The sequence below is a fragment of the Mus pahari genome, chromosome 5 (assembly GCF_900095145.1).
Source record: "Mus pahari chromosome 5, PAHARI_EIJ_v1.1, whole genome shotgun sequence".
In the NCBI taxonomy this organism is placed as follows: domain Eukaryota; kingdom Metazoa; phylum Chordata; class Mammalia; order Rodentia; family Muridae; genus Mus; species Mus pahari.
In genome coordinates, this window is record NC_034594.1 from 164,056,380 (window position 1) to 164,082,431 (window position 26,052).

Consider the following 26,052-nt stretch of genomic DNA (forward strand, 5'->3'; position numbering starts at 1 on the left):
GGTCTGTGTTAGATTGTCTCTGCTATTGAGGTGAGGCTGGGTCTGTGGTAGATTGTCTCTGCTGTCGAGGCGAGGCTGGGTCTGTGGTAGAGTGTCTCTGCTGTCAAGGTGAGGCTGGGTCTGTGGTAGATTGTCTCTGTTCTCAAGGTGAGGCTGAGTCTATGGTAGATTGTCTCTGATGTTGAGGTGAGGCTGAGTCTGTGGTATGTTTTTATTGTCATGGTAAGGCAATCCAGCTTCAAAGTGGGCAGCACTTTCCCCCAGGTTTGGGCCCTGCACTGTGTCAGAGAAAGCTAGTGGAGGTGTGTGTGTGCATTCATTTCTTTCCTCTATGGTGGATGTGAGGTGACCATCTGTCTCAACCTTCTGCTCTATGACTCTCCTGCTGTGAGGGACTGCAACCCTGGGGTGTTTTATTACAGCAACAGAGATAAATCTGAGCACTCAGGAACCAGAAGCTCTGTGACTGGGGCCCAGCTTCCTGTGCTTCAGTGATTCCTCCAGACAGGTCTGATGGTGACAGTTGGAGAGCCCTGCTTTAGTGACAGCTCCATCCATTTCTTCAGGCATGAGGTAAACGCTTGACTCCCAGGCATGTGCAGATGGAGGAATGTGTGTGCTGGAGTGAGAGTGGATACTTTCTCTGTTGGCTTTCAGTCAGTATCTTAAGTCCTGCCCACATTTTATTTCTGTCTCTGAATAGTGTGTTTCTCCTGGGACCTACCCATCAACCCTGACTGTGTGTCTCCCAGCTGGTGATCCTGGGATTTTTATCCCTGGCTTCCTCTATCTAACCCAATGCTCTCTATTTCCCTTCACCTTGACGAAGCTTCAGAGCTCCTGTCTGAAGGCGACTTCCTTCTCTCTATTTTTTCTAACTTTTCAGTCATAATTTGAGAATGAAGAGATTGGTGTGTCTGTCAGTTTTGAAACGGTAACATGCTTTCCCTAGAGGGAGATGGCCCTAGATTCTAGTCTCCTGTCAGGAGAAAACTACACAGTGTCCATTGCTAGCAGCTTGACCACACAGGGATTCATCCATACCCCACTACTCTGAGGTACTTTTCTCCTTGTCTTTGAACTTAATGTCTCTCGACTGCAACTTTCCACCCCTTTCTTGTCACTTGCTATTGTGATGCCTGATCTCTTTGTACCTATCAGAAGAGCAGAAAAGAGTAACCCTCACTGTCTTGTACATCACTGAGGGTCATGGCTGATGGTTCTATAACATGAGAAATGGTTACAAGAGAAACTCATGATAGATTCATGTACAGGTATACATGGGGTCCACACAAGATATGAGACTTGAAGAACTGGATGGTAGAAACTAGATATTCTTTTTGTGGGAGGGCAGTGTGGGAGAGGACTGTTGGTAATTTCAGAGGGATAATCTATTTTTTACATTTATTTTAATGTGTGTGGGTGCACATGCATGCCACAACATGTCTGTGGAGGTCAGAAAACAACTGTGTGAGTCTATACTTTCCTTCTACCATCTGGGTTTTAGGGCTTGAACTCAGGCCATCAGACCTGGTGACGAGCATCGTCACACTGATCCATCTTGCTGGCTCTGTAATAAATAACTTATGGGGTAATAAATGAGTTTTGGAGGAAAATAAATATATCCAGAGACCAAATAGTGGCCAGAGAAGCAGTTTCCCTCCCTCTAGGTACAGTACGGTTTTCAATCTCTTTCTCTGTGATGTTTAATCTTCCATGGTTAATGAAATTCCAGTAAGAAGATTTGAAGGCGATTGGGTCCCTTGTGAGATCCAGTCTCCAGGCACATAAGGCATTTATTGCTAGAGAAAGCCTCTTCTTACTCTAGATGAGAAAGGATCACCAAGGATTGACTGGGGGAGAGGGGCTGTGGAGGGCCAGACATGCCTCGGCTCTGAGGCCTTCTTAGGTCCACATTCACAGACCTCATCTTCAGTCTTCCTGTCTGTCCTCAGTTTCCCCAGGACCCTCTTCAAAGGCCTGGACTCATGACTAGGTCTCACTCTGGGGAGCATGCTCTGTTAGTCATGCTCTTGTATCTGTAGTTGATCTGTTTCCACACCTCAGGCCCGGGTGCCCCATCTGCCTCCTCTGTCCCTTCTTTCCCCCTCTATCTGCTTCCTGACTCTGCCTACCACCCACTGTTGTCTGTCCTATCTCCATTTTGTCTGTCTGTCTCACTGCTTTCCTGCCACTGTCTGCTAATCTGTCTTCACACTCTCTGTTGTGTTATCTGTCTGTCCCTGTTTGCTGCCTGTGTTGTGGTCCCTATGTCTATCTGTCCAGTGCTCCCTCATGTGACCTGGGTCTCTGCTCCTCTGTTTCATGAGTTTCTCAGCAGCATGAATATGATCAATTAAAGTCTGCTCGGCTCATAGACCACTCAGACAAACGTCTGTTTCTGTTCTCAAAAGAACATCTAGTAGCACTGACTAGCCCTAGTAGTGGCTTGTTTGGTCAACTATCCACTCCTGGTTTTTCTTCTCTACCTGAAGCCCTTATGGGGGAAAGTAGGATCGTGGAGTTACATGATATGCAGAAGTGGGCAAATAGAGCGAGATGTAGCTGTCAGATGTACAGTATATGCCCTGTGCTTCCATCAGGCCTGGGACAAAACACATTGTTTTAGTGTGGGGTTTCCATTGCAGTGAAGAGACACCATGACCACGGCAACTCTTATAAAGGACAACATTTAATTGGGGCTGGCTTATAGTTTCAATGGTTTAGTCCATTATCATCATAGCAGGAGGATGGCATCATCCAGGCAGACACAGTGCTGGAGAATGAACTGAGAGTTCTATATCTTAATCCAAGGTAAGCCTGGAGGAGGGTCTTTTCTACACTGGGCAGAGCTTCAAAGCCCACCCTGACAATGACTTTCTCCAACAAGGCCACATCTTATGGGTAGTACCACTTCTCATGGGCCAAGCATATTCAAACCAACACACACACACACACACACACACACACACACACACACACACCACCCCAAAACTTGTCTTGTTAAACAGATTCTCTGAAATCCTTCAACCCATTCTGATGTGATGCTGTGTCCCTACTAAGAACTCTTAAGTAACACACATGGTAGGAAAGCAAAAACTAGCTTAGGACTTTTTTCTAATACTAATTGATATAGTTTGTGTGTGTGTGTGTGTGTGTGTGTGTGTGTACGTGTGTGTGCATGTGTGCACATGCTCGCACATGTGTGCATGTGTGTATTGTACATGTGTATATTCATATATGCATGCATGTACATATATGCATATGGAGGACTGCCACAGACCAGTCTGGCAGGGATATTTCTCATCTGAGGTCTCTCTCTCCAGATGACTGCAGATTGGGGTAAGTTGACAGAATGCACCAACACAGCCACCTAGCCATCTCCCTAATGTCTACTCGTTAATATATACATTTTAAGATTTATTAAAAAATTAATTATGTGCCTCTGTGTATGTCTGTGTATGAGCATGCACACATGAGTGTGGATGTCTGTGAAGACCAGAAGGTCTGCCCCAGATCTTGAATTGCAGGTGTTTGTCGGCTTCCCAGTGTGTGTGCTGGGGAGCAGAACTTGGGTCCTCTGTAACAGCAACCTACACTTTTAACTTCTAAGTCATCTTCCCAGCCACAATAGTTTTATACATATCTATAGATACAAAGAAATCACTGGTAGGAATTACACGAATAAAGCATTTGCTTCACTAAGCTACTGTGCTGCTTTTCAACATAAATAGAGGCTTGTTAGTAGCTGGGCAGGGACCTACCTCTAGTTCCTTAAGTTTCTGGTGACAGAGCACACCTGACACATTTTCTTTCTTTCTTTTTTTAAAAATATTTTTATTAGATTTTTTTTTCATTTACATTTCAAATGCTATCCCAAAAGTTCCCTATACCCTTCCCCAGCCCTGCTCCCCTACCCACTCACTCCCACTTCTTGGCCCTGGCGTTCCCCTGTACTGGGGCATATAAAGTTTGCAAGACCAAGGGGCCTCTCTTCCCAATGATGGCCGATTAGGCCATCTTCTNCTACATATGCAGCTAGAGACACNAGCTCTGGGGGTACTGGTTAGTTCATATTGTTGTTCCACCTATAGGGTTGCAGANCCCTTCAGCTCCTTGGGTACTTTCTCTAGCTCCTCCATTGGGGGCCCTGTGTTCCATCCTATAGATGATTGTGAGCATCCACCTCTGTGTTTGCCAGGCACTGGCATGGCCTCACAAGAGACAGCTATATCAGGGTCCTTTCAGCAAAATCTTGCTGGCACATGCAATAGTGTCTGGGTTTGGTGGCTGACTATAGGATGGACCCCTGGGTGCAGGACCCCTGACACATTTTCATTCCCTTCCACCATGCTTGTGAGGTGGAGTCATCTGGCTTTATTGTTTGTTTGATACTAGAAGAAGATACCTTTGAAGCTGTGTACTTTGGGGTAACCTCTCAGTAAATGAAGAGCTTGAGTTTGCTTTGGAAACTGGAAACCTTCTCCGTATCGTAATTTACCGACTTAATAAAAAAACGTGTCTCTGTTGAATATTAAAATCATAGACGAAGCAAATAGCTGTTGAATCTCCTGGGTGTTTAGTCTGTTTTATGCAAAGATTGGGCCCATGACGATTTAGAAGAACCATATCCATGAGATTTTATTGTTGGAAAACACAAGAGAGCAGCATGTAACTTTTTCTAGTGCTAAGACTTTAGATGTGTGACTTAGGTCCTCCCTCCCTCCCTCCCCTCCCTCCCTCCCGGGACAGAAAGATGATTCAGTGGTAAGAGCACTTGTCACTCTTGCAAAGGGTCAGGTTTCCAGTCCCAGCACTCACATGGTAACCCACAACTATTTGCAACTCCAGTTCAAGTGGATACATGCCTTCTGACCTCTGTGGGTACCAGGCACACATGTACTACACATATATACCTGTGAGAAAAGCACTCAGACAATTAAAAAAAAGATAATCTAAAAAGATTAAGTCAGGTGTGACTTCTCATAGCAGTAATAATCTCAAGTGTTCTTTCTCTCTCCCTCTCCCTCCCCATCCCCCTTCCCCTTCCTCTCTCAATCTCTCTCTGTGTGTGCTGTGTGTGTGTGTGTGTGTGTGTGTGTGTGTGTGTGTGTGTGTGCTGAGTCAGAAGGATTTCTGTGAGTTCAAATCTAGTATGAACTCATAGGGTCATAGTAAGATCCAAGCTAGCCTAAACTGTAGAGTAGCATGGAACTTGAGAGAAGCCTGGGGTATAGAACCAGACTGTCTCAAAACTCAAACAAAACAAAAAACCAACAAACAAAACAAAAAGTCCTCTAATTCCTGGTGGACTTTACATAAGTTCAAAAAATCAAAACTGTTATTTTCTGGTCTTTGCATAGGACTCGTTACATAATTCTTGTTCTTGTCATTTGTTGCTGTTTTTCTGCTGTTTCATTGTTCTGAGAGAGAGAGAGAGAGAGAGAGAGAGACAGACAGACAGACAGACAGACAAATGTATTTTTACTTATCCCCTCCCCCTCTGCACACTGATGCCCTCTGCAGTCTGTACACTGAGGAGCTTCAGGGACATGTGCTCCTCTCCCATGAAGCATTGAGTTACTGGACATGCACTGTGTAGTAGTTACTGTCCTTTAATGGCCAGTGTTGGCAGGAACAATGGACTCGTGCACACCGAGTGCAGCATGTGGCTTTTATCTCTGTAATTACCCACACAGAGTCGCTTCTCTGTACCATTGCTTTAGTGAGTTTCTCCTTTGTTACGTGTGGTAATTATGATGAAAAGCAATTTTCTAATAATTTCTTTTTAGAATGTCTCTGTGTTATGCTTTATGGGCAAATGGTAGGTTTGGGAAGATTGTAACATTGTTACTGCCACAGAAGAGCTGAGCTCAGGCCTCTCCATTGTAGAAACTGCTCATGATGAGGGTGGGAAGTCTTTCCAACTTTTGGAGACTGTTGATTTTTGTTAGAGAACTGGAGGAGAGCAGAGGGCTAAGGAAGGTTGAAATTAGGAACCCTCACATTTAACTGTGAGCAGTCTTGTGACTTTCGACATTCCCTGATGAGGAAGGCATTGGGAGGAAGCAGTACAATCAGTCTAATTTTCACAAAAGACCTGGAGACCCCACAGACCCCCAAATGAGAGCCATTGAACGAATCATGCCAAGGCAGCCAGGCTGGCCCGAATATTTACTGGGCTCAGTCAGTTCAGAGAGTGATCTGGGAGGCAAATTTGGTCCTTGTGTAGGCGGGAGGCTGACAGGAAGTCCTTCTGTGTGCATGGGTGCACACACAGAGAGATAACTGTTTACACAGTGTGTACATTGTTAAGCATTAGATGCATCTAGAGATGACTGCAGCATCTAGAAGAATGGAGGATGTAGATGTGACACACAAATACTATCCCATTTTAAGGGCCTCACACATCTGGGGGATGAGCCAGTTACATACAACTTGGTGTGTGTGTGTGTGTGTGTGTATATGCATTTGCACAAATATATGTAAATACAACTTGATGACTCCAGTTTTGCTGGTGGTGTGAATACAGTTGCAAGATGGATTTCTCTGCATTGGACAACCAATAAGAGGGCTCATCCCTCGGACAGGCTAAGTCAGAACTCACCTGTAGTTCTTTGTCTAGGGGTGTGACTCTGGAAAATTTCCCCTTCCCCATTAGAATGGCTATTGACATTGCTATTGTTCCAGTCCTGGTTGTGCAGACATTTCTAGCAGAGACTTTCACAGCAGACGTCCTGGTGTTCTGGTGCTTACAGTCTTTCCACCCCCACCCCTCCTGAGATGTTCCCTAAGCCATAGGTGAGGGAGCTATGACATAGATGTATCTGTCAGCGCTGGGCCCCTCGTTATCTATTCATCTCTGCTTTGTGTCCAGAGTGGTTTTCTGTGGTGGTCTCCATTTGCTTCAAAGAGAAGCTTCTTTGATGAGGGGTGGTAGCCACACATCCCTGTGAGTGTAAGGATATGATTTAGAATGTAGTTAGGATTTATGCTTGCCTAGCAAAGTGACATCAGTAGATTCAGGACCTCACTAACCCCAGGAAGCTGGCTAGGTTTCCAGCACCAGGCATGATATCCCTCCCGGTGAGTGGACCTAAGAGCTATTGGTTGGTTGCCACCTCCATGTGTGTGCCATGCATTGCACCTTTGTGTGTGGTTTTAAAGCTAGCATGAAAAGTAATGAATTCTATTCTGACTTTTTTATTCACATGAGTTTATTCTGATTCATCCCTTTCCCCATAATCTTACCCCCTTCTCACTGAAATCCTTCCTCCTCACGAACAGCCCCCACTTCTACTTGCATGCCTTGTGTGCCCCACTACTCCCTTACCCTCCTACTCTTTTCCTTTCTTTTCATTGTCCCCCTTTCTACCTTCACCACATACACACTCACATATACACAGATATACATATACACATATACACACAAACATACACACATACACACTCATGTATATAAACATACACAAACACTCACATATACTCACATACACATTCACATATGCACACACATACACACATACACACACACATATACACACATACATATACATACACATATACACACCTATGCACTCACATACACACATATACATACACCTATATACCCACTCATGTATACATGCACACACACACAAGCACACACATACACAAATATACACACATATACACATATACATACATACACATATGTACACACATTCACACTCACATATACACAGACATACATACACAGACACATACATACACAAACACACTCACCACTTGAACTCAACGTTTGAGAGAAAGCATGCACTATTTGAATGTCTGCATCTGGGTTATTTAACTTAACACAATGATCTCCAGTTCCATTCACCTTTCTACAGATGTCACGATTTAAATTTTATTTACAGCCGCATAAAGCTCCAATCACGTTTTTTTACCCCTTTATCTGTCAATGGACAGCTAGGTTGATTCCCTATCTTGGCTATTATGAATGTGTGTAGGTCAGAGGACAACTTGCAGAAATTGCTTTTCTCCTTCTACCATGTAGTTCCTGGAGATTGAACCAATGTTGTCAGGCTTGGCTGCAAGCATCCTTACCCCCTGAGCCACGTTGTCCACCTTCAAAACCATTTTGATTTGCATTTTGGTAGGATGACTTTTATTCCTTAATTTTCAGTTGGTCTTTATCATTGAGAAGATTTCCTGGCTCCTTGTGTAGTGTCAAGGTCTCTGTTTGGCTAGCTGGCCTCTGTTTTAGAGTCTCCAGGGGTGTGGTTGAACTTCTCACATGATTGCTCTAGGCTCTCCAGGTGGCAGAAGCAGATATTTCTCAAAACTAGACACTGAGATAGAGGACTGATGTTGGCCCAGCAGCAGCTTTACTACAGAGGAGGCATGTGCTAGACCCAATGGAGTCCAGGGAAGAAGGCTACACAATGACGGAGACAAGAGTGCAGACACTGGGGACTGCCGGCGTCACCTCAGCTGTCTAGAGGGATGACTTGACCATGTTGGCCCATGAAGCAGTGGCCTTGAGGCATAAAGGGGCTGCTCTTGTTCTTAAAGGAGCAAGAAAGTCAAAAGGACTCTTCCATTGCTGGAAGAGGACAGAGGGGCTCACACTGCCTCCGCTCTGCAGGGGTTTGTGGGGAGTCTCTCCAGTGAGGCCAGGCAGTGCCAGAGTGACTACGGCCCTGGTCCTTGCTAATGTGTCAGAGTCCATTTTGCTTTCATAACTTCTGGGATTTCATTGAAAGGAGCTGCCTGCCACATAAGGATGAAGGAACAGTGCAGTGAGCCACTGTTAGAGCAGACTGTAGAGCTTGGTAGCTCTATTCATCTTCCCAAATGACCTTGACTTTGGCTTCTAGACCATGAGTTATTGTCCTTTTTCTAGGGATTGGTAGACTAGAGTGGCAGGGTCTATCACAAGTAGGCTGTGAGTACTACAGGGGTCACTTTGCCCAAGTTCTTTCCACAAAGAGGCAGAGGTAACTGTGGGGCCAAGATGCAGAGCAGAACCTTCACAGAGTGGGGCCTTCACAGAGGAATGGAGTCTTCATGGAATGGGACCTTCACATCCATGCACTTGTGTGTGAGTGTATGTGTGTGTGTGAGTGCTCGCACACACACATGAAGATTCATACACATACAGAAACTCATACATATGCATACACACACTCAATACAACACAGACAGACACACACCGTCACATACATGCATACACACACATTCTTTCACACAAAATGCACATGCACATGCACAGGCAATCATGTACACATTCAGCAGAACTGCATGGGAGTGCTGTATTGCAGCTGTGTTAGGCTGGTTCCTACAGAACCTGTGCATGTTTGTGATCCTTAATTTTATGATCCCACTTGACTGGGACTTGAGTTGCCCAGATATTGGGTATAAGGATATTTTTGGATGAACTTAACAATTCTGTATGAATTTTAAGATTATATTTTTGTGAAAATGCCATTAGATGTTTGATTGGTATTGCATTGCATCTTCAGGTCACTTAAATAATATGCATTCTCCAGCCATGAACCCTAGTTGTCTTCCCATTGATTTGTGTGGGAGGTGATGTCTTTTTGGTGCTCTGTTCAAGTGATGGGCTGCTCTCCTGAAGAGGTTCTGCTCGGCTTCAAGTTTTGTTTCCATTTGTTGAGTTGACAAATAGCACACCCTAGAGTCACTTGTCTTTGGTTGCGATGACAGCGCCTGTGCTGTTGTCACCTCCCAGTCTCTCTGTTATTTGGCAACTATGGCTGCTAGGAGAGCTGAAGAGCCCTCATCTGACTGAGTAGGGCTGCTGTCATGGAATCTTGCCCACACTAGCATTTATCTTTGTTTTTCTTTTTTAGATTCTGACTTCCCAAGTCTGTCTGTTCTATGGCAGACAGATGGTCTAGACTCTCCTGTGTAGGAGTTATTTGGGGGAAATAGGTCTTTTGGGGTTCAAGTTAGTCCTAGTTAGGTTTCTATTGTGATAAACACTATACTGGCTGGTTTTGTGTGCCAACTTGACACAAGTTGGAGTTATCACAGAGAAAGGAGCCTCCCTTGAAGAAATGTCTCCATGAGATCCAGCTGTAAGACATTTTCCCAATTAGTGATAAAAGAGGGTGGGGAGCGCATAACCTATTGTGGGTGGTGTCATTCCTGGTCTGGTATTCTTGGGTTCTATAAGAAAGCAAGCTGAGCAAGCCAGTGGAGGCAAGCCAGTAAGCAGCACCCCTCCATGGCCTCTGCATCAGCTTCTAACTCCAAGTTCCTGCCCTGCTTGAGTTCCAGTCCTGACTTCCTTTGGTGATGAACAGCAATGTGGAAGTATAAGCTGAATATACCCTTTCATCCTCAACTTACTTCTTAGTTGTGATACAGACCAAGACAAATACCCTGACTAAGACAAATACCATGACTAAAAGTAGCTTGGGGAGGAAAGGGTTAATCTCACTTCGCAGATTACAGTCCATAATCAAAGAGAATCAAGGGCAGGAACCTGGGGACAGGAACTTCAGCAGAGGCCACAGAAGGCACTGCTTACTGGCTTGCTCCCACAGCTTGATATTCTACCCTTTTTATGCAACCTTGTACCTCCTTTCTAGGAATGGCACCGCCCACAGTGAGCTAGGCCTACCCACACCAATCATTAATCAAGAAAATGCCCCACAGATTTGCTTACAGGCCAATTGGATTGAGGCATTTCCTCAGCTGAGGTTCCCCCTTCTTAGATATATCTAGATTTGTGTTGATTTGACCAACATCAACCAGTACACCAGCTACCTTTTCCATTCCTCTCTCCATGATCATATTGATATAGAAGCAAGTGATGCTTGCAAGTGAGTCACTCACCTAAATGCAGGTTAGAGAGAGAGGTGAAAGCTTAGAGAGTAAGAGAGAGAGAAAGAGGGAGAATAAGGAAAGTAGAAGTTTAAGAGAGTGAGAGGGAGAGATGAGTAAGAGAGCGAGAGTGAGAGGAGAGTAAGAGGGTGAGAAGGAGAGAAGAGTAAGAGAGGGAGAGGAGAGTAAGAGGGTGAGGAGGGGCCAAACAGCCCTTCTGATGGTGGGCTGTTACCTTGGTGTTGCTAGGTAACTAGGAGGAGTCTAGCCTGAAGGTCAGAAGCTTGGGACATTGTCTATGTGACTAAAAGTCACATTTCTCCTGGGGGCTGTGGGAGTGGTAACTTCAACAGGAGCCAGGAGTCCAGGAGACATGAGGGGGCGCCTACTGTCCCATGTAGGTGGGAATTACTACCACCAGGTACCGGGGTTCCACACCTCAGCTCTACTGGAGACTAGACTGTCTTTGCATAGCCCATTGCCCCACACCTTGAGCCATAACAGATGTCAGCAGAGGTGGTCTGCTGAGTCACTGGTGGAAAGTCTCATTATAGTTAGAGTTTCGGAGACAGATCAATCACAGTACTGTTTAATTTCTCCTATAACATTATAGGAGACCATGCAATATAATGATGAAAAGTGTGGATTTGAAGTCACATAGGCCCAGTTTTGAGTTCCTACTTTACTTGGATTTAACTGCCTATTGGGCATCTGTTGCCTGAGTCCTCAGCCCTGCCTGGCCTTCCCCTTGCAGGCAATGTGTAGAAGACACAGAATCAATGACTCAGATCACATGAAAGTGTGGCAGCAACCTCCTTTATTAATTCTCAAGGAGCACTCTGTATACCCTCCACTGCATCCCATTGGTCCCAAGCAAGCAAGTCCTCCAAATTCCCGAGAGGCTGTCCTTGTCTGCGTTACCCATCTCTAGGCTCTCAGGCAGGCTTTAGTTGCAGAAGTTGCCTCTCCGGCTGCCATTTACCAACATTTATGTGGCACAAGGCCTTTCTCTTCCTCCTAAAGGCATCTAGAGAGACTCAGTTTTTTCCATGAATCAGATGACAAAAACTGTGATGCTTCATTAGTAATATCACTTCATGAAGGTTGTTAAAGTGTTAAAAAATCATGTCTTATAGTAACGCATGACTCAGAGCAAATATCAGTCAAGGACATCTGTCCTCAGTGGTGTCAGAACGCTATTGATATGGGCTCCCTTCATTCTTAATGATGTACGGTGGAACATGAGGTTGTGTGGGCATGCCCTAACATAAAAACATACTGTTCTGGACAGTAATTCTCACTTCATTATTTACAGTTAGAATTAGAAAAGAGTATGTGTGTTAGGAATGTGGAAGGGGGAGAGGAAGTGATGCCATAATTTCTGGGGGCTTTGTGCTGGTATGAGAGCTTTCTTCCTTCCTTTCCAAGTCCTCTGGTAGAGAAGATTCCTAGACCTTCTGCATGCTGTGGTAAAGGTTTGTATGTGTGTGCGTAGTTGTGGGGCAGGGGCAGTTACAATCTCTTACAGGATGTCTTAGTTACTGTCCTGCTGTTATGATGGAACACCATGATCAAGCCACTTATAGAACATTTAACTGGGGGCTTACTTACAGTTTCAGAAGTTTAGTCAATAAACAACATGGCAGTAGCTGAGAGCTGACATCTGAACAAGCTGGACAGTCAGAGAGAATAAACTAGCCAGCTAGCCTAGTGTTGGCATTTGAAACTTCAAACCTCACCCCTAGTGACACCTCCTCCAACAAGGCCACGCCTCCTAATCCTTCCCAAACAGCTTCATCAAACATCATATATATGAGCCTCTGGGTACATTCTTATTTAAACTGCCACTCAGGATTGTGGAAGAGAAGTGCATTTGGGGCTTCTAATTCTGTTTGTGTATGCGTGTGGGTGTTTATGTATAGTGTGGGTGCCTTGTTGACTACAGTGTAAGCCAGGTATCTGATCGAGGGATTTTCCTGCCTCTGCCTACAGCTCACCACCCGTGTGCTGGGATTACAGAGAAGCACTTCTGTACACTGCTTTGTGTGGGCTTAAGGGGTCTGAGCTCTGGTCATTATGCCGAACAGCAAGTGATTAATTTTTCTGAGCCACACCCTGGCCCTTGTTTTTATTATTATGAAAGGGTTTTCTGTAGCTAAAGCTGGCCTTGAATGTGGTCATGGGTGTTGAGCTCCCAATCTTCCTGCCTTGGCCTCCTAAGTGTGGGGCTCACAAGCGCACACTGCCACTTCTGCCCTCTGTTTTTGGGACAGGGTCTTGCTGTATAGCCCTGGCTGTCCTTTTATGACAATCTTTTGCTAGGCTGTTAGGTACATGTCACCTTCTTGCCTCTTCCTCTAGCTAGCTGCCACATGTCCATATGCCTTAGCAGTTCCTTATGTTCAGGGTCCATGCCTTGCAGTCTGATTGCCTCATGATCTTGCCTTGTACTTGGTACTTAAAGGACAGTTAAAAAGCACTTATGTAAGTAGGTAAGTCAGGAGGATCTAGTTGTAAGTTTTCATTAGACGCTAATCTTTGAAAGTAGTAGGCATATACCTTTACTTAAAAGTAGGTCAAACTAGGGTCATCAGTATGGTTTGGTGGCTAAAGGTGCTTGCAATACAAGCCTTGTGACTTGAGTTTGATTCCCCCAAAATCCATGTTCCATGTTAAGATAGAAGGACCAAAAAGACACTATAACATTGGTCTCTGACCTCTGACCTCTTCTTCCCCATGGCAAGAGTGCTTATACACATCATGCTCACACACATCATGCCCCCACACACTATGGACACAGACAGCATGCACACACATACCATGGACACACACTATGGACACACATATCATGCACACACATACCATGGACACATACATCATGCACATACACACCATGCCCACATATACCATGCACTCACACATCATGCCAACACACATCATCCCTGCATACATCATGCCCACACACATCATCCCTGCATGCATCATGCCCACACGTATCATGCCTATACACACCATGGACCCACACACCATGGACACACACACCATGCCCACACACACCATGCTCACACACATGCACAAGACAATAGGGATTAGTAGAGATAATAATAAATACACCAAGCTATTCTCAAGGGAGATGACTTTCCCTCTCCCTCCTCTGAATGGCCTTGGCTCAGTGTGGCTCCTGTCTTCCTTGCCTTTATGGTAAAGCACCCTCTGTCTCTAATTTTTTCTTTATGAAATGTAATAATCTTTATAAGCCTGCCAAATCAAGAAATAAACTCATCCGTGCAGGGCAGAGCAATCTGTCTGACTCTATGAAGACAGGAAAAGTGACTGTCTACACTGTGAGTGATTTATAAATGCTGCTGTAGGAGCTGGGGGATGGCTCAGTTGGTAAAGTGCCTGCTGCAAACACAAGGACCTTAATTTTAATCTATACTATCCATATGAATAGCTGTGTGCAGTGGTGTGTGCCTGTAACTCCTGTCCTGGGATGGGCAGAAACAGGTGGATCCCAGAGCTCATTGGCCAGCCAGCCCAGCAGAGTCAATAAGCATCATGTTTAGGGACAGAACATATCTCAAAAATTAGATGGATGTCAGTCAAGGAAGACACCTACCAGCAAGCTCTACATGCACACATACACACATGCATAAATGCACACATGCACACACATACACATGCACACATGTACACATACACACATGCATAAATGCACACATACACACATGCACACGTACATGCACAAATACCACATGCACACATATACACATGCATAAATGCACACCTGCACACACTTGCACACATACCTGCACGCACATGTACACATGCACACATACACACATGCATAAATGTACACATGCATACATACACACATGCACACACATACACATATGCACATGTGTGCATACAGCCACACAAACAGGTACTTACACATAATGTACTTGCTTTGTCTTATTGATGTGCTTTCAGTGAGATGGAAAATTTGGGACTCACGATGTTTCATAAGAACTCACTGATGTACACATAAGTGTAGAAATGCTATTTCAGTACAAATTAACCTCCTAGTTAGAAAGGCCATTATTACACTATGTGCACACATACACACACACACACACACACACACACACACACACAGTACATATATTCTCCAATTTTTAACAGGGAAGAATATGTATGTATTTCTTTAGGGTGTGCAGTGAGTGGAAATATGTGCAGGGGATGGAGCTAGGCTAAAGTAATGGTCACATTGAAGACTCAGATTTTTGATCTGCTCTGTTTAAATTATTGAGATTAAAAGATGGACACTTGATTTCCTGAACACAAGAGGTCTTGACAACTTTTTAATTTTCAAAATGTTAGAAGCACGAGAACATGACTAAGCCAGTGTGACCCTGGCTCCTCAGTCAGAGGGAGACTGGCCGCTGGCGTGTACCTCTGTGGCTGCAGAATTTCAAAGTCTGAAAAGGCTCTGTGGTGAGCGCCTAACTGCTCTGTGCAGCAGCCTCAGGAGGAGCTGGTCACTGTTCTCAGGAGTTTTCCCCTATGTGTCCTGTGAGGCAGTGTGCTACCCCTCACTTCCTTTGCTTCTATAGAAGGGCCTTATAGAATGACCAGGGCTAGTCAGGGTCAGTACAGCCAATTTGTGTCTTTGGGCCAAGAGAATGATAAGGTAAGGTGCAGTTCAGAGCCTAGAAGAGACTGCTCTTGGCTTTTCTCTGCTCTGTATGACGGGTGTGCTTCCAGAGGATAAAAAAATCAGGACTTGACTGTCTCAGAGGAACTCACTGCCCTCCCACCCTCCAGGTTCCTGGGTTGGTGGCTAAACATGCTTCCTTACCTAAGACACGGTAAGCTTGGTTAGCATTTACATAGATAGGGTTCTGTCTGGGAGACTGTCCTCATAAGCATTAGGACTGCTGAAATCATACATGTCGACTAATGCCTTGCCTCATGTGCTCTTTCTTCCTTTTTTGACATAGACACTAATTTTGTGTTGGGGAATGCCCAGATAGTGGACTGGCCCATCGTGTACAGCAATGATGGATTCTGCAAGCTGTCTGGCTACCACCGGGCGGAAGTGATGCAGAAAAGCAGTGCCTGCAGGTACGCCGAGTGCACCTCTAGGAGTGCCAGAGGGGGATGATTGCCCTGATCTGACTCTTGGTTTCTTGTGAATTTTTATGGCCACAACTCCTATACTGTGTGCATATGCTGGGAAACCCAATGGAGATGTAGGACACGGTCCCTACAATGACAGAGCAGCAGTCAGTAAGACAGAGAACTGAAAGCAGAAAATCTACATGATGTGAGCTCAAAAGTTTATGAAGTTTAGGTAGAACTTAATGCGAGAGTTAGAAGATTAAACGTTTTAAAATTAAGTAGTTAAATCAAGACAGTCATGTAGCTCAGGCTGGCCTCAAACTTGCTAGGCAGCCAAAGATGGCCCTGAGCTTCTGATGCACCTGCCTCAGACTCCCAAGTGCTGAGATTTCAAGTGTATTCCAGCATGCCCTGTTTATGGAGATGTTGCATCTGAACCCGGGGCCTTATGCATGTTAGGCAAGCCCTCTACCAATGAAGTTATGGCCCAGTGTACAATTTTAAAATGTTAAGAACATTTTATAGAGAATAATTACAAGATAGGACCTCCCTTACAGAGCTTTTCCTCAGCGAGAATTCTCCAGAGGCACAGCTGTGTAGATCACCCCACTACACTTGGGCCTGGGTGCTAGAAAAGCTGTTTTCAAGGTGCTGAGCTGGCATAAAGCTTGGACCCTGCCAGGCATTCCTCTGCAGCCATGGCTGGATCTCGGCTCAGCACTGCCTCTGGCTGTCCAAACTCATCTTCTGTGGTGTGTGTGTGTGTGTGTGTGTGTGTGTGTGTGTGTGTGTGTGTAGTGGAACTATCATCTAAATCAAGAAGTAACTCTTCGTGGAGTGCGGAGGTGCCTCACCACGCTGTCTTGTATTTTCAGATGTCAGATCAGCCTCATAACCAACTGTTGGCAAACAATATTAAATGTTTGGACAATATTTGAATTTTGTTAAGCTCTAGATTGTTGAGCCTGACAAATGGACAGTTCAAGACTTTTCTTACTGCTTATAAGTTTGGAAATTATGTTTCTAATGCACACGAGTCTCTGGTATTTGCCATATGCTGTTTTCCACTGAATATCTGTCCCTATTTGTCTCCATCTGCAGATTCACAACTGTCAAGTCTAAAGACTTAGATTCACTTTTTGGCCTGACCAGAGCAAGCATTTCCCCCTTTTTCTTGTTGACTGTACTCAGATCTAGGACAACAGATATATCCCCTTGATGAGTTTGCCAACTTTTCTTTTCTACAACTCTATGCAATTTATTCAGCTGTAACTCCTGAACCCTTCCTTTCCATCTGTGCCAATTGGATTCCTGATAGTCTGGGCCTTCTGTTTTTCTTGTTTCAAGTATTGCAGACATTTGCATTCTAATGTCCAGGTAAAGGTAATGTTCACCTCCTAGTGAGCTACAGCTTGGAGAAGTCCCTGAGCCTGATGCTAATGGTGTAACCCTATACTTCACCTGTGGGGACCCAGATGTGGAGCATTGTTTGCCTGTGAGGAGGCTGCAGCTGTGGGTACCAGCACTTCCCTTAGATGAAGGTCACTGGTCTAGAAGAATGACTCAGCCAGCGAGGGAGAGGAGACAAGTCATCTTGTCCCCAGGCTGATTTAGTCTTGATCTGTTCTTCTTTGTGGAGATATTTCCAAGCTCCATTTTCTGTTTTTCTGGCTCCAGGTTATAAGTACAGCCTCAAAGCCAAGGGCTATGTGAGCCTCTAAGAGGACATCCACACAGCCAGTCACACCTTCCAGTGACCAGAGGAACATAAAATGAGAAAATGATTCTAGAAAATTAGCAACTGGGACTCTTTCCTCACAGAGTTCCAGAACTGGAAAGCTGGAGTGAGCACTCCTGTTCCGTTCCTGCAACCAGCCCGTATAGTGCTTGACTGGATGTTTGGTCCAAGTCAGGAATTGTATTTGACAGTACATTTTTTTTTTTTTTTTTGAGGTTCTTTTCTTCTAAAAGCCTATGATTCTATGAGTCAAGTTTTCAAGTAAAAGCTAGAATACATTCAGTGCTTAGCATGATCTGATGGGAAATCATGGTTTGGAGGCCACACCCCCACTTCTGCATGATCTGTGGGCAGGATCAATCATCTCCTTGTTGCCTGAAGGCCTAGGGTCTGCACGGGGTGCTTGCTGGGCCATGCGTGGTATTAGAGGGCATGGCTTTTCTGTCCATCTCCTGTTGGGTTTTGTTAATGTCCTGTGCCCTGGTTCATCCCGCTTAGCTGAGGGTTTATTCTGTTCCTGGAAGGACTAGACTCAATACAGAGCTCTGGGTTCTCTATATGGGGTTCTGGCTGCTTCTCTGCCTCTGCTAAGAGGTACCCTTACCTTGCTGAGATTTTTCTCTGATCTTTTATATCCTGTGTATTTATTTCCTTAGGTTGCCTTTTTCCAAAATCGAGCAGCAGGAAGATGCATTATTAAAGGCTGTAGGACTTGATTCTCTCAGTGTTTTAGGCTGAGTGCTATTGTTTTATCAGGAAAAAGCTGTGCAGACAACAGCAGAGTCCTGCCCTTCCTTAGCTGCTTCTGTGTGCTAGAGCATCAAGTCGTACCCCTTCCTTGTTTGGTAACTTCTCCTCTCCCCCTCCCTCCCCCTCCCCCTCTCTGTCTTTCTCTCACTCCCCCCCCCCCTTCTCCCTCTTCATCTCTCTTTCCCCTTCTCCCCCTCCCCTCTGGTTCAAATCTACCCAGTCATCCTTCCCAGAAGTCTCCCGAGTTGTCTTTGTTTCTAAGATGTAATCTGACCTCATTTCTCCCTTGCTTAAGACCCTCCCATGCCCTCCAGTTGGTTACAAGCTAAGGTGCAATTTAACTTCTTGACTGAGATTGCTATGGTCTCTTCTGACATCTTTGTGTTGTCTCTTGCAACATCTCCCTTCCCTATCTGGAGTCCAGTCACATGTGGCAGATGAACGCCCAGGTTTTACAATGACCTCTGACCTTTATCAGTGGTGCACATACTTCCACCCAGGTTTTACAATGACCTCTGACCTTTGTCAGTGGTGCACATACTTGCCTGGCATGCTTCCTCCCTTCACTGCTTCCTCAGCTCTGAGGTCCCACTTGTCTTTGATTCCCAGAAGCCAAGCAAAGTGTGGCTGCCCTGGTGCACTGTGGCACTCCTTCCAGATCTACCGATTTCTCATGTGTGTCTGTCATTAGAGGCTTAGTTTTTAGGGGCAGAAATGAAAAATGGAGGACTAAAAAAAAACAGTTAAATCAATGAGTCTTCTTAAGTTCAATTAATGTTTTCACCGAGTGTGCTCATGTAGGTTTACATGTGCATGTGTTCATGTGTGTTCACACATGTGTGTGAATATATGTGTGTTCATGCATGTGTGTGTATTCACATGTTTATGCATGTTCAGTGCTGGCTGTGGAGCTTATTTAACATACACTTGCAGATGAGTAAATACTTGTTGACTTGCTAATGAGGTTTTTGGTTGACTTTCAGTTTTATGTATGGAGAGCTGACTGACAAGGACACAGTTGAAAAGGTTCGCCAGACCTTTGAGAACTACGAGATGAATTCCTTCGAAATTCTGATGTACAAGAAGAACAGTGAGTATCTGAGGCTCAGAGCTGGTTTCATGTGTGTAGAGGGTGAGGTGTTGCTTCCACTGCTGTGGCTGTTTGGTTTTGATTCTTTCCCCTCATCTAGTTACTAGAAGCCATTGTGTGTCACTAACCAATTAAGACTTCATCTATTTTTCTTTCAAGAGTTAGTGTTGTCCCTCTTGGATCATTTATGAATTGCTCCGGGAGGCACCAGGGGAGAGGTAGGAGAAGCCCTGCCCTGTCAGTCTTTGACTCTACCTCCCAGAACTTCTAGCACAGTGAGAGACTCCTCCAGGTGCCCAGCTAAGAGTCTGTGAGTAAAGGTCTGATGATGACCCAAGGAGACAGTATTAACTGCAATGCATCGTGTATTCATTCACATTGGTCTTGGCCACAGTTACTTTTACCAAGTATACAATAAAGTTTTGTAGCCATGCCCAAGTATAGACCTTGACTTCCTCTCAGGTGGCTTTGTGCTGAACAGAGGTCAGCTGTCCTAAGAAGTGAGGAAGTGGAGTGATGTCAACCTCTGGTTTGTTTCTACACCCATGTACACCTGCACTCACACATGCACATGATGCAAACATGCATACACACATGCATATTACACACACAGCCAATGAAGAATCCTGCTTTTTATAAAAGTAGGATTGATCGACAGGTTGTTGGTTCAACTAACATGTCTGGAGCGGCCCAGATGGGGCATGAGGGTGTGTGTCTATTGGGTGGAATTCTGGGCTCAGTGATTGACAGTTTCCTTGGGAAAGCCCTAGCTGCATTCATCTCAAGAAGCTGGAATGCTTTTCCTGTCTGGTTGGAATGCCGAGGGACCTTGCCTGGTGGTTATACAGGTGTTGACTGAAGGGCTGCACTCTGGCCAGGAGCAAGCTCAATGGCACCATCCCTGTAGCTTGTTGCTGAAACAGGTGCTCAACTCTGGCTTATCAGTAGGTCTTCCATCCACCCCACTCATAAGTATAGGAGGAATGAAGTAAAGGTTTGTGAGGAGGTCTGTGCTGGTGCCTTCACTAGGGTGGAATACAATTCCAAGCCATAGCTCTTATAGGGAGCATGCCCACAGCAGCCTTCTCATAGAGAAGGCATGGACTGCACATGTGCTCTGAGCTAATAGAGTAAGGTTGTGGTTCCCCACACCAGAGCCTTCATGTACTGAACAGTGTGACTTACCCCATGGCACAGAACACTAATTGGTAGGTGTATCAACTAAAGAATGCCTTGCTTTTGTGTTTTGCTTAAGAGTTTTAAAGCGTCATTAGACTATGCATTCAACTTGCCCAAATTCAGCTACACGTTTGGGGAGAGAAGGTAGTTTTAAATTGCTTAAGTGATTTCACTTTTCATCCCTTCCAGTGGGCACAGGCCCCGGAGGGAGTGAAGATGAAGGTGGGACTCCCTGCTCTCTGAGGCCGAGGCCATGTATGGTGAGTCTCTCATGGCAAGCGATTCTTGTATTGGGCGTTTTGAGCTTTAGGAAGGCAGGAGTTTTCCAAGCAAGCTGACTGGTCTACCTGGTTGGCCACTAAAAGATCCACCTCTCTCCCCACCCCCAGGGGTTGTGGTAGGGACATAGCCTCAGCCACAGAGGGACAGGTGACATGGAGGGACAGATAACCAGTCTCTGAAGTAGTGTACTGACCTTGGCTCTGCTGCGAGGCTGACGTAACAGCTCTTCACGGTCACATCTGATTTTCTCTTCTAGCCGTTAGCAGATAAACTTGACACAGTTCTGCACTGTTTTAAAGTGGTTGGTTCTTTCAGCCCTCCCAAGTGGCCATGGGTTTAATTCCAATTCCTCACCCCACATCACACTGTGCCAGGACCTTGTGCCTAGTGATTGTTCCCTGGCCATTGTGCCTAGTTGAAATATGAGCACACAGTGTGGCTATCACATGAGTTTGTGCAGGCTATACTCTGCATGGGGGGGGGGGAACCAGTGGTAACTAGTGTGTGCTTTGCTTGCTGAGTTCTTTGTGCATTGACTTTATATCTGTGCTGGAAAGGGACATTTCTTATTTATACCAAGCCATCAGTTGGCCAACAGAACCTTGTACAGGGCCAGCAGAGCTGTGCACAGGGCAAGCACAGCTGTGTACAGGGTCAGCAGACCTGTGGCCAGGCTAATCTCGCACAAAACATACAAGGCACAGACTGAGGATTCAATAGCAACAATGCTGAGTTCCTCCTAGGAATCTGACTTCCACCTCCCAACTGCTTCCTGCTTCCAAATTTTGTCCTCTCTTTTAGGTTTAGTTTGTAGAGCCTGGGAATTATGTAGGTTTTTTTGTTTGTTTGTTTTTGTTTTTTTTCTTGTTGGTATTTGGATTCTATACTTATTTCCATTGCTTTCTACTGGCCAACTCTATCAGACACTGGCTTGATATGAGAACGAAAGGACAGATGCCAAGTCTGTCCTTACAGCATCCACAGTATAGCCATAGGTGGGTCTCTTAACCCTGATTTAGGAGGTCCATGAAGGAGCTCTTCCTAACAGCCATGAAGGGTAGATGCGAATTAGGGGAGGAACACAGATGTCACAACACAGGCAGAATGGGCAGCAGATGGGAGAGCTCCCTGAGGGCTTAAGAGACACAGCAATGTTTCTCTGACGTTTACCTGTGTGGGAACTCACCTGTGACCAGAAAGGCGTAAGTCTGTGCAGTGGGGAAGGTGTGAAATTTGTTCTCAGCTGTTGTCTGTAAGACTGGGTCACGAAGTACTTTCTCAGCCAGGATCAGAAGAAGCTCTACACCTGTGGGGTTTGTCTTTCACAGCTGTATTCCTAGTACCTGTTGCAGAGCCTCATCCACACTCCATCCAAACTCATGGGATGCCTGGGAGTGACAGCATATGACTGTAACCCCAGCACTTAGAAGACAGATGACAGGGTTCTAGCTTGGTCAGGGTCTTAATGAGACAGCCACTCCCCTCCACATTGCTCTTGCTAATTTGGTCTTGTGTGGTTCCATCCAAATGGCCCGTTACTCTTTGCTTACAGAATTCTATGGCTTCTGAGCCTAAAGGTCCAGATGTTTGCATGTTCTCTCCCCAGACTAGATTCAAAGGTTTATCAGTTCCTGGTATTAGTGTCCTGTACATTTTCCTTGTTGCTGTGCTTACATGCCTGACCAGAAGATTCTGAAGGGAAGAGGGGTTGATTCTGGCTTACAGCTTGTGATGACACAGTCTGCCGCAGAAGGGAAGGCATGGTGGCATGTGGTTCCATGGTGTGTAACGCAGGAATGCAAAGCAGCTGGTTGTACTTTGTCCACTGCCAGGAAGCATCGTGAAAGAGTTTCATAATTCCTCTACTGCTGGGTGCTGTGGTTTGAATGTGGAGTGTCCCTCACAGGCTCATGGGTTTGAACACTTGGTTCCCAGCTGGTGGAGCTCTTGGGAAGGTTCTGGAACCTTTAGGAGGTGGAACCTTGCTACAGAAAGTGCATCACTCAGGGTGGGCGTTGAGGTTTTATAGTCCCACTCCATTTCCTCTTTCTTTTCTGCTTGCTGACCGCCAGCCTCGTGCTTCTGCTGCTATGTCTCCTCTGCTATGATACTCTGCATCCTTTCAGAAACTGTGAGCCAAAATCAGTCATTTCTTCTTTAAGTTGTTATTGTCCAGGTGTTTTGTCTCAGCAACAGGGAGAAAACTAACATGCTGGGTGTTTGTGCATCTCTCAGTTTTCCTTATTAACTACAGTGCTGAGCCAGGTGTGCTGATGGTCTCCTTATCCCCCACATTCAGGAGTCTGAGGCAGAGGTTTAAATGTGAGGCTAGCATGAGCTACATATTGAGACCCTGTCTTTGTTTGTTTGTTTGTTTATTTTTTTCCGACACAGGGTTTCTCTGTATAGTCCTGGCTGTCCTGGAACTTACTCTGTAGACCAGGCTGACCTCGAACTCAGAAATTCATCTGCCTCTGTCTCCCAAGTGCTGGGATTAAACGCATTTGTCACCACACTCCGGCTTTGAGACTCTGTCTTAAAAAATCAAAACCAAAGCAAGCCCAGGAAAACAATCCAGAACTAAGCTGCAGGGATGGGTGTCAGCCGGCAGCTCTTCTGTTAGCCTTGTTTCCTAGAGATTTACAGTCTTTGGGTCAAAGACATGTTCCCAAGGCATTTGCTAGGCGGTGGCTTTCCACTGTGCAGAGTGTGAGTGGCTTCACGAGAACTCACTGTACTTCACGAGACCCAGTACTGACACCCAAATGGTCAAACTGCCCACAATAGAGGTTTTTCTCTATAAGTTTATAGCATCAGTGAGATTGAATTTTCTCTTCCTGTCCATTTAAAATCAGCTTTTAATGCTATGTGCTTAGATTCTAGGCCTCTCTATTCTATTCAATGCTAGTAATTTTCCTCCTGGTATTAATAACCCTTTTTTAAAAATGTTTTAAAACGTGTATGTGTGTGCATGTTTGATTGTATAATGTGCATGGGTGCACATGTGTGTGCATGCACATCCACGCAGAGGAAGAGGTTGCTTTTAGATTTCTTTTTTGATCCCTACTTTGTTTGCTGAGGTAGTCTCCCACGGAAATAGGTGCTCACAGATGCTGGGCAGCTAGCTCTGGGGATCTCCTGTCTGATGAGTGAGACGAACGTGCTTTATGTGGTTCTGGGACCTGCACTCCAGTCCTATACTCACCCAGTGAGCTCCCTGCCCACCGAGCCACCCATTCTCAGCTCTTTTGACAAGCTCTGCCGACCGCTGTGACTTTCCTTCCTAGTCTCACTCCTCAGTGAAACCTTATGGGGCTCTTCTAATCAGACACACCATCTATCTGCCCAGCCTCTTGGGGATTTGGGGGTAAGTAGTTAAAGGCTTAGTTAAAGTGGGATGATTTGGGGGTTTCATATGTTGGAAGATGGGTTATTTGGACGCTTTATGTCTCTTGGTTGGTCTGAAACATGTCATTCCTAGATTCCCATTTGTATCTTTTATCATGTTCCTGCATATACTATGGAAGCTGTGTGGTTCTCTTGCAATAAAATAATTATCACGAAGGAGCCAATTCAGCAAATGCTCATGTGTTTATTCTTATGCTGCCTAGTAGTCATCTCATTTGTCTAAACAAGAAAATCAAGAAACCTTACCTCTGAGTAAAAGCCATGCAGCGTTGGCCAGTGTGTCACCCCCTCTTCTGCCCCCCATGCAGTGTGACTTCATGGTTTGAGGGTAGCTGGTGGAAGGTCTCTGGGAGCTTGAAGCAGCTGTGCAGTTAGAGATACTCAGAGAGTTGTGTCCTGCAGCACTGCTGCTGGCCAAGTAGCTGTTGACTCTGCAGGCAGCTCAGCCCTTGCTGTAGCCGAGCTGAGACATTCCTGTGAGAAATGGCTTCTGCACTCAGGAGCAGCCCGGTGTGGAGAGAATCTAATAGATAAAGCCGTCATATTTTCTCATTTTCCAAATGGCTCATCTTCTTTTTTCATTCTATGAAGGAGATGCTGATGTGTTATGACTATCAATCTTAAATCAAACACACACTGAGAACTACTGTCATTATTAAAAACCATTTTTTTTTTTTTTATGTTTAGGGACTTAAAAACAAAAACTAAACCAACAGCATATACAACTGAAAAAATTTGGAGATGGGGTTTCACCATGTAACTAAAGAGGGGACTGAATTTGTAGACCAGGCTGACCTCGAATTCACAGAGATCTGCCTATTTCTGTCTCCAGAGTGCTAGGTTTAAAAGCATGCACCTCCACATCTGGCAGATGTGAATTTTTTTTTTTTATTTCAGTGTTTTTCTTCATGTTTCTGACTTTTACAGAATGACTAGGGAACTCATTTCCTTACCCAAGTAATAAAAGCACTCTCCATTTTCTACTCTGTCATCCAAATAGCTGTGTTAAAATATCCTTTAGAATATTAAGCAATTTGAAATATATGTTTATATATTATGCGAGGTTAGCATTTAAATTTATTTTATCCATTGATCATTCAATTGCCATAGTATTGTTTATTAAATAGTTCACTTCTTTCGGGTTTGAGATTCTCTTTTCTTCTTTTGTTTGTATGTGCGAGTGTGTGTGTGTGTGTGTGTGTGTGCGCGCGCTCTGGCTTTTGTGTGCTCTTGCATGTGTAAGAGTATGAATTCATGTGTGTTCATGTCTGTGCAGGTGTGTGTGCATGTGTGTGGAGGTCAGAGGACAATCTCAGTGTTGTCCCATAGGAGTCATCACCTTGTATTATGAGACAGGTCTCTCAATGGCCTAGAGCTTTCTGGCTTTCTGACTAGGCTCCTGTCTCTGTTTCTCAGTGCTCAGATTACAGGTGTGACCCACCGTGGCCAACTTCTTTATATGGGTTGTGGGGACTTTCACACTTTTGTAGGTTTGTCATCTGAGCTGAAAAAGGAAGCCCTGCCTTTTTCTTTACACAATAAACCTTTCACTTAAGGTTTGTATACTTACAACAGGGTTAAAGTTACAACTGCTATTCCACCTCAGGTGCAAACTGAGGTGTAAACTCTAGCTTATCAGAGCCTGGTTCATTGGAAATGCTCAGTAAAG

At 45.0% G+C, this 26,052-nt stretch overlaps 1 protein-coding gene across 3 annotated transcripts in view; it reads left to right on the top strand.

The window, feature by feature from the left end:
• The window catches only part of Kcnh1 (potassium voltage-gated channel subfamily H member 1), a 306,520-nt gene that overhangs the window by 11,141 nt on the left and 269,327 nt on the right, over positions 1-26,052 (top strand). For all 3 annotated transcript variants that reach the window (XR_003843895.1, XM_021198198.2, XM_021198199.2), the window contains exons 2-3: positions 15,816-15,939; positions 19,408-19,514. Coding sequence is in view for 2 of the 3 variants with exons in the window: in XM_021198198.2 (XP_021053857.1) it covers positions 15,816-15,939; positions 19,408-19,514 (231 nt within the window). In the remaining variant the exon portion in view is untranslated. The remainder of the gene's footprint in view (positions 1-15,815; positions 15,940-19,407; positions 19,515-26,052) is intronic.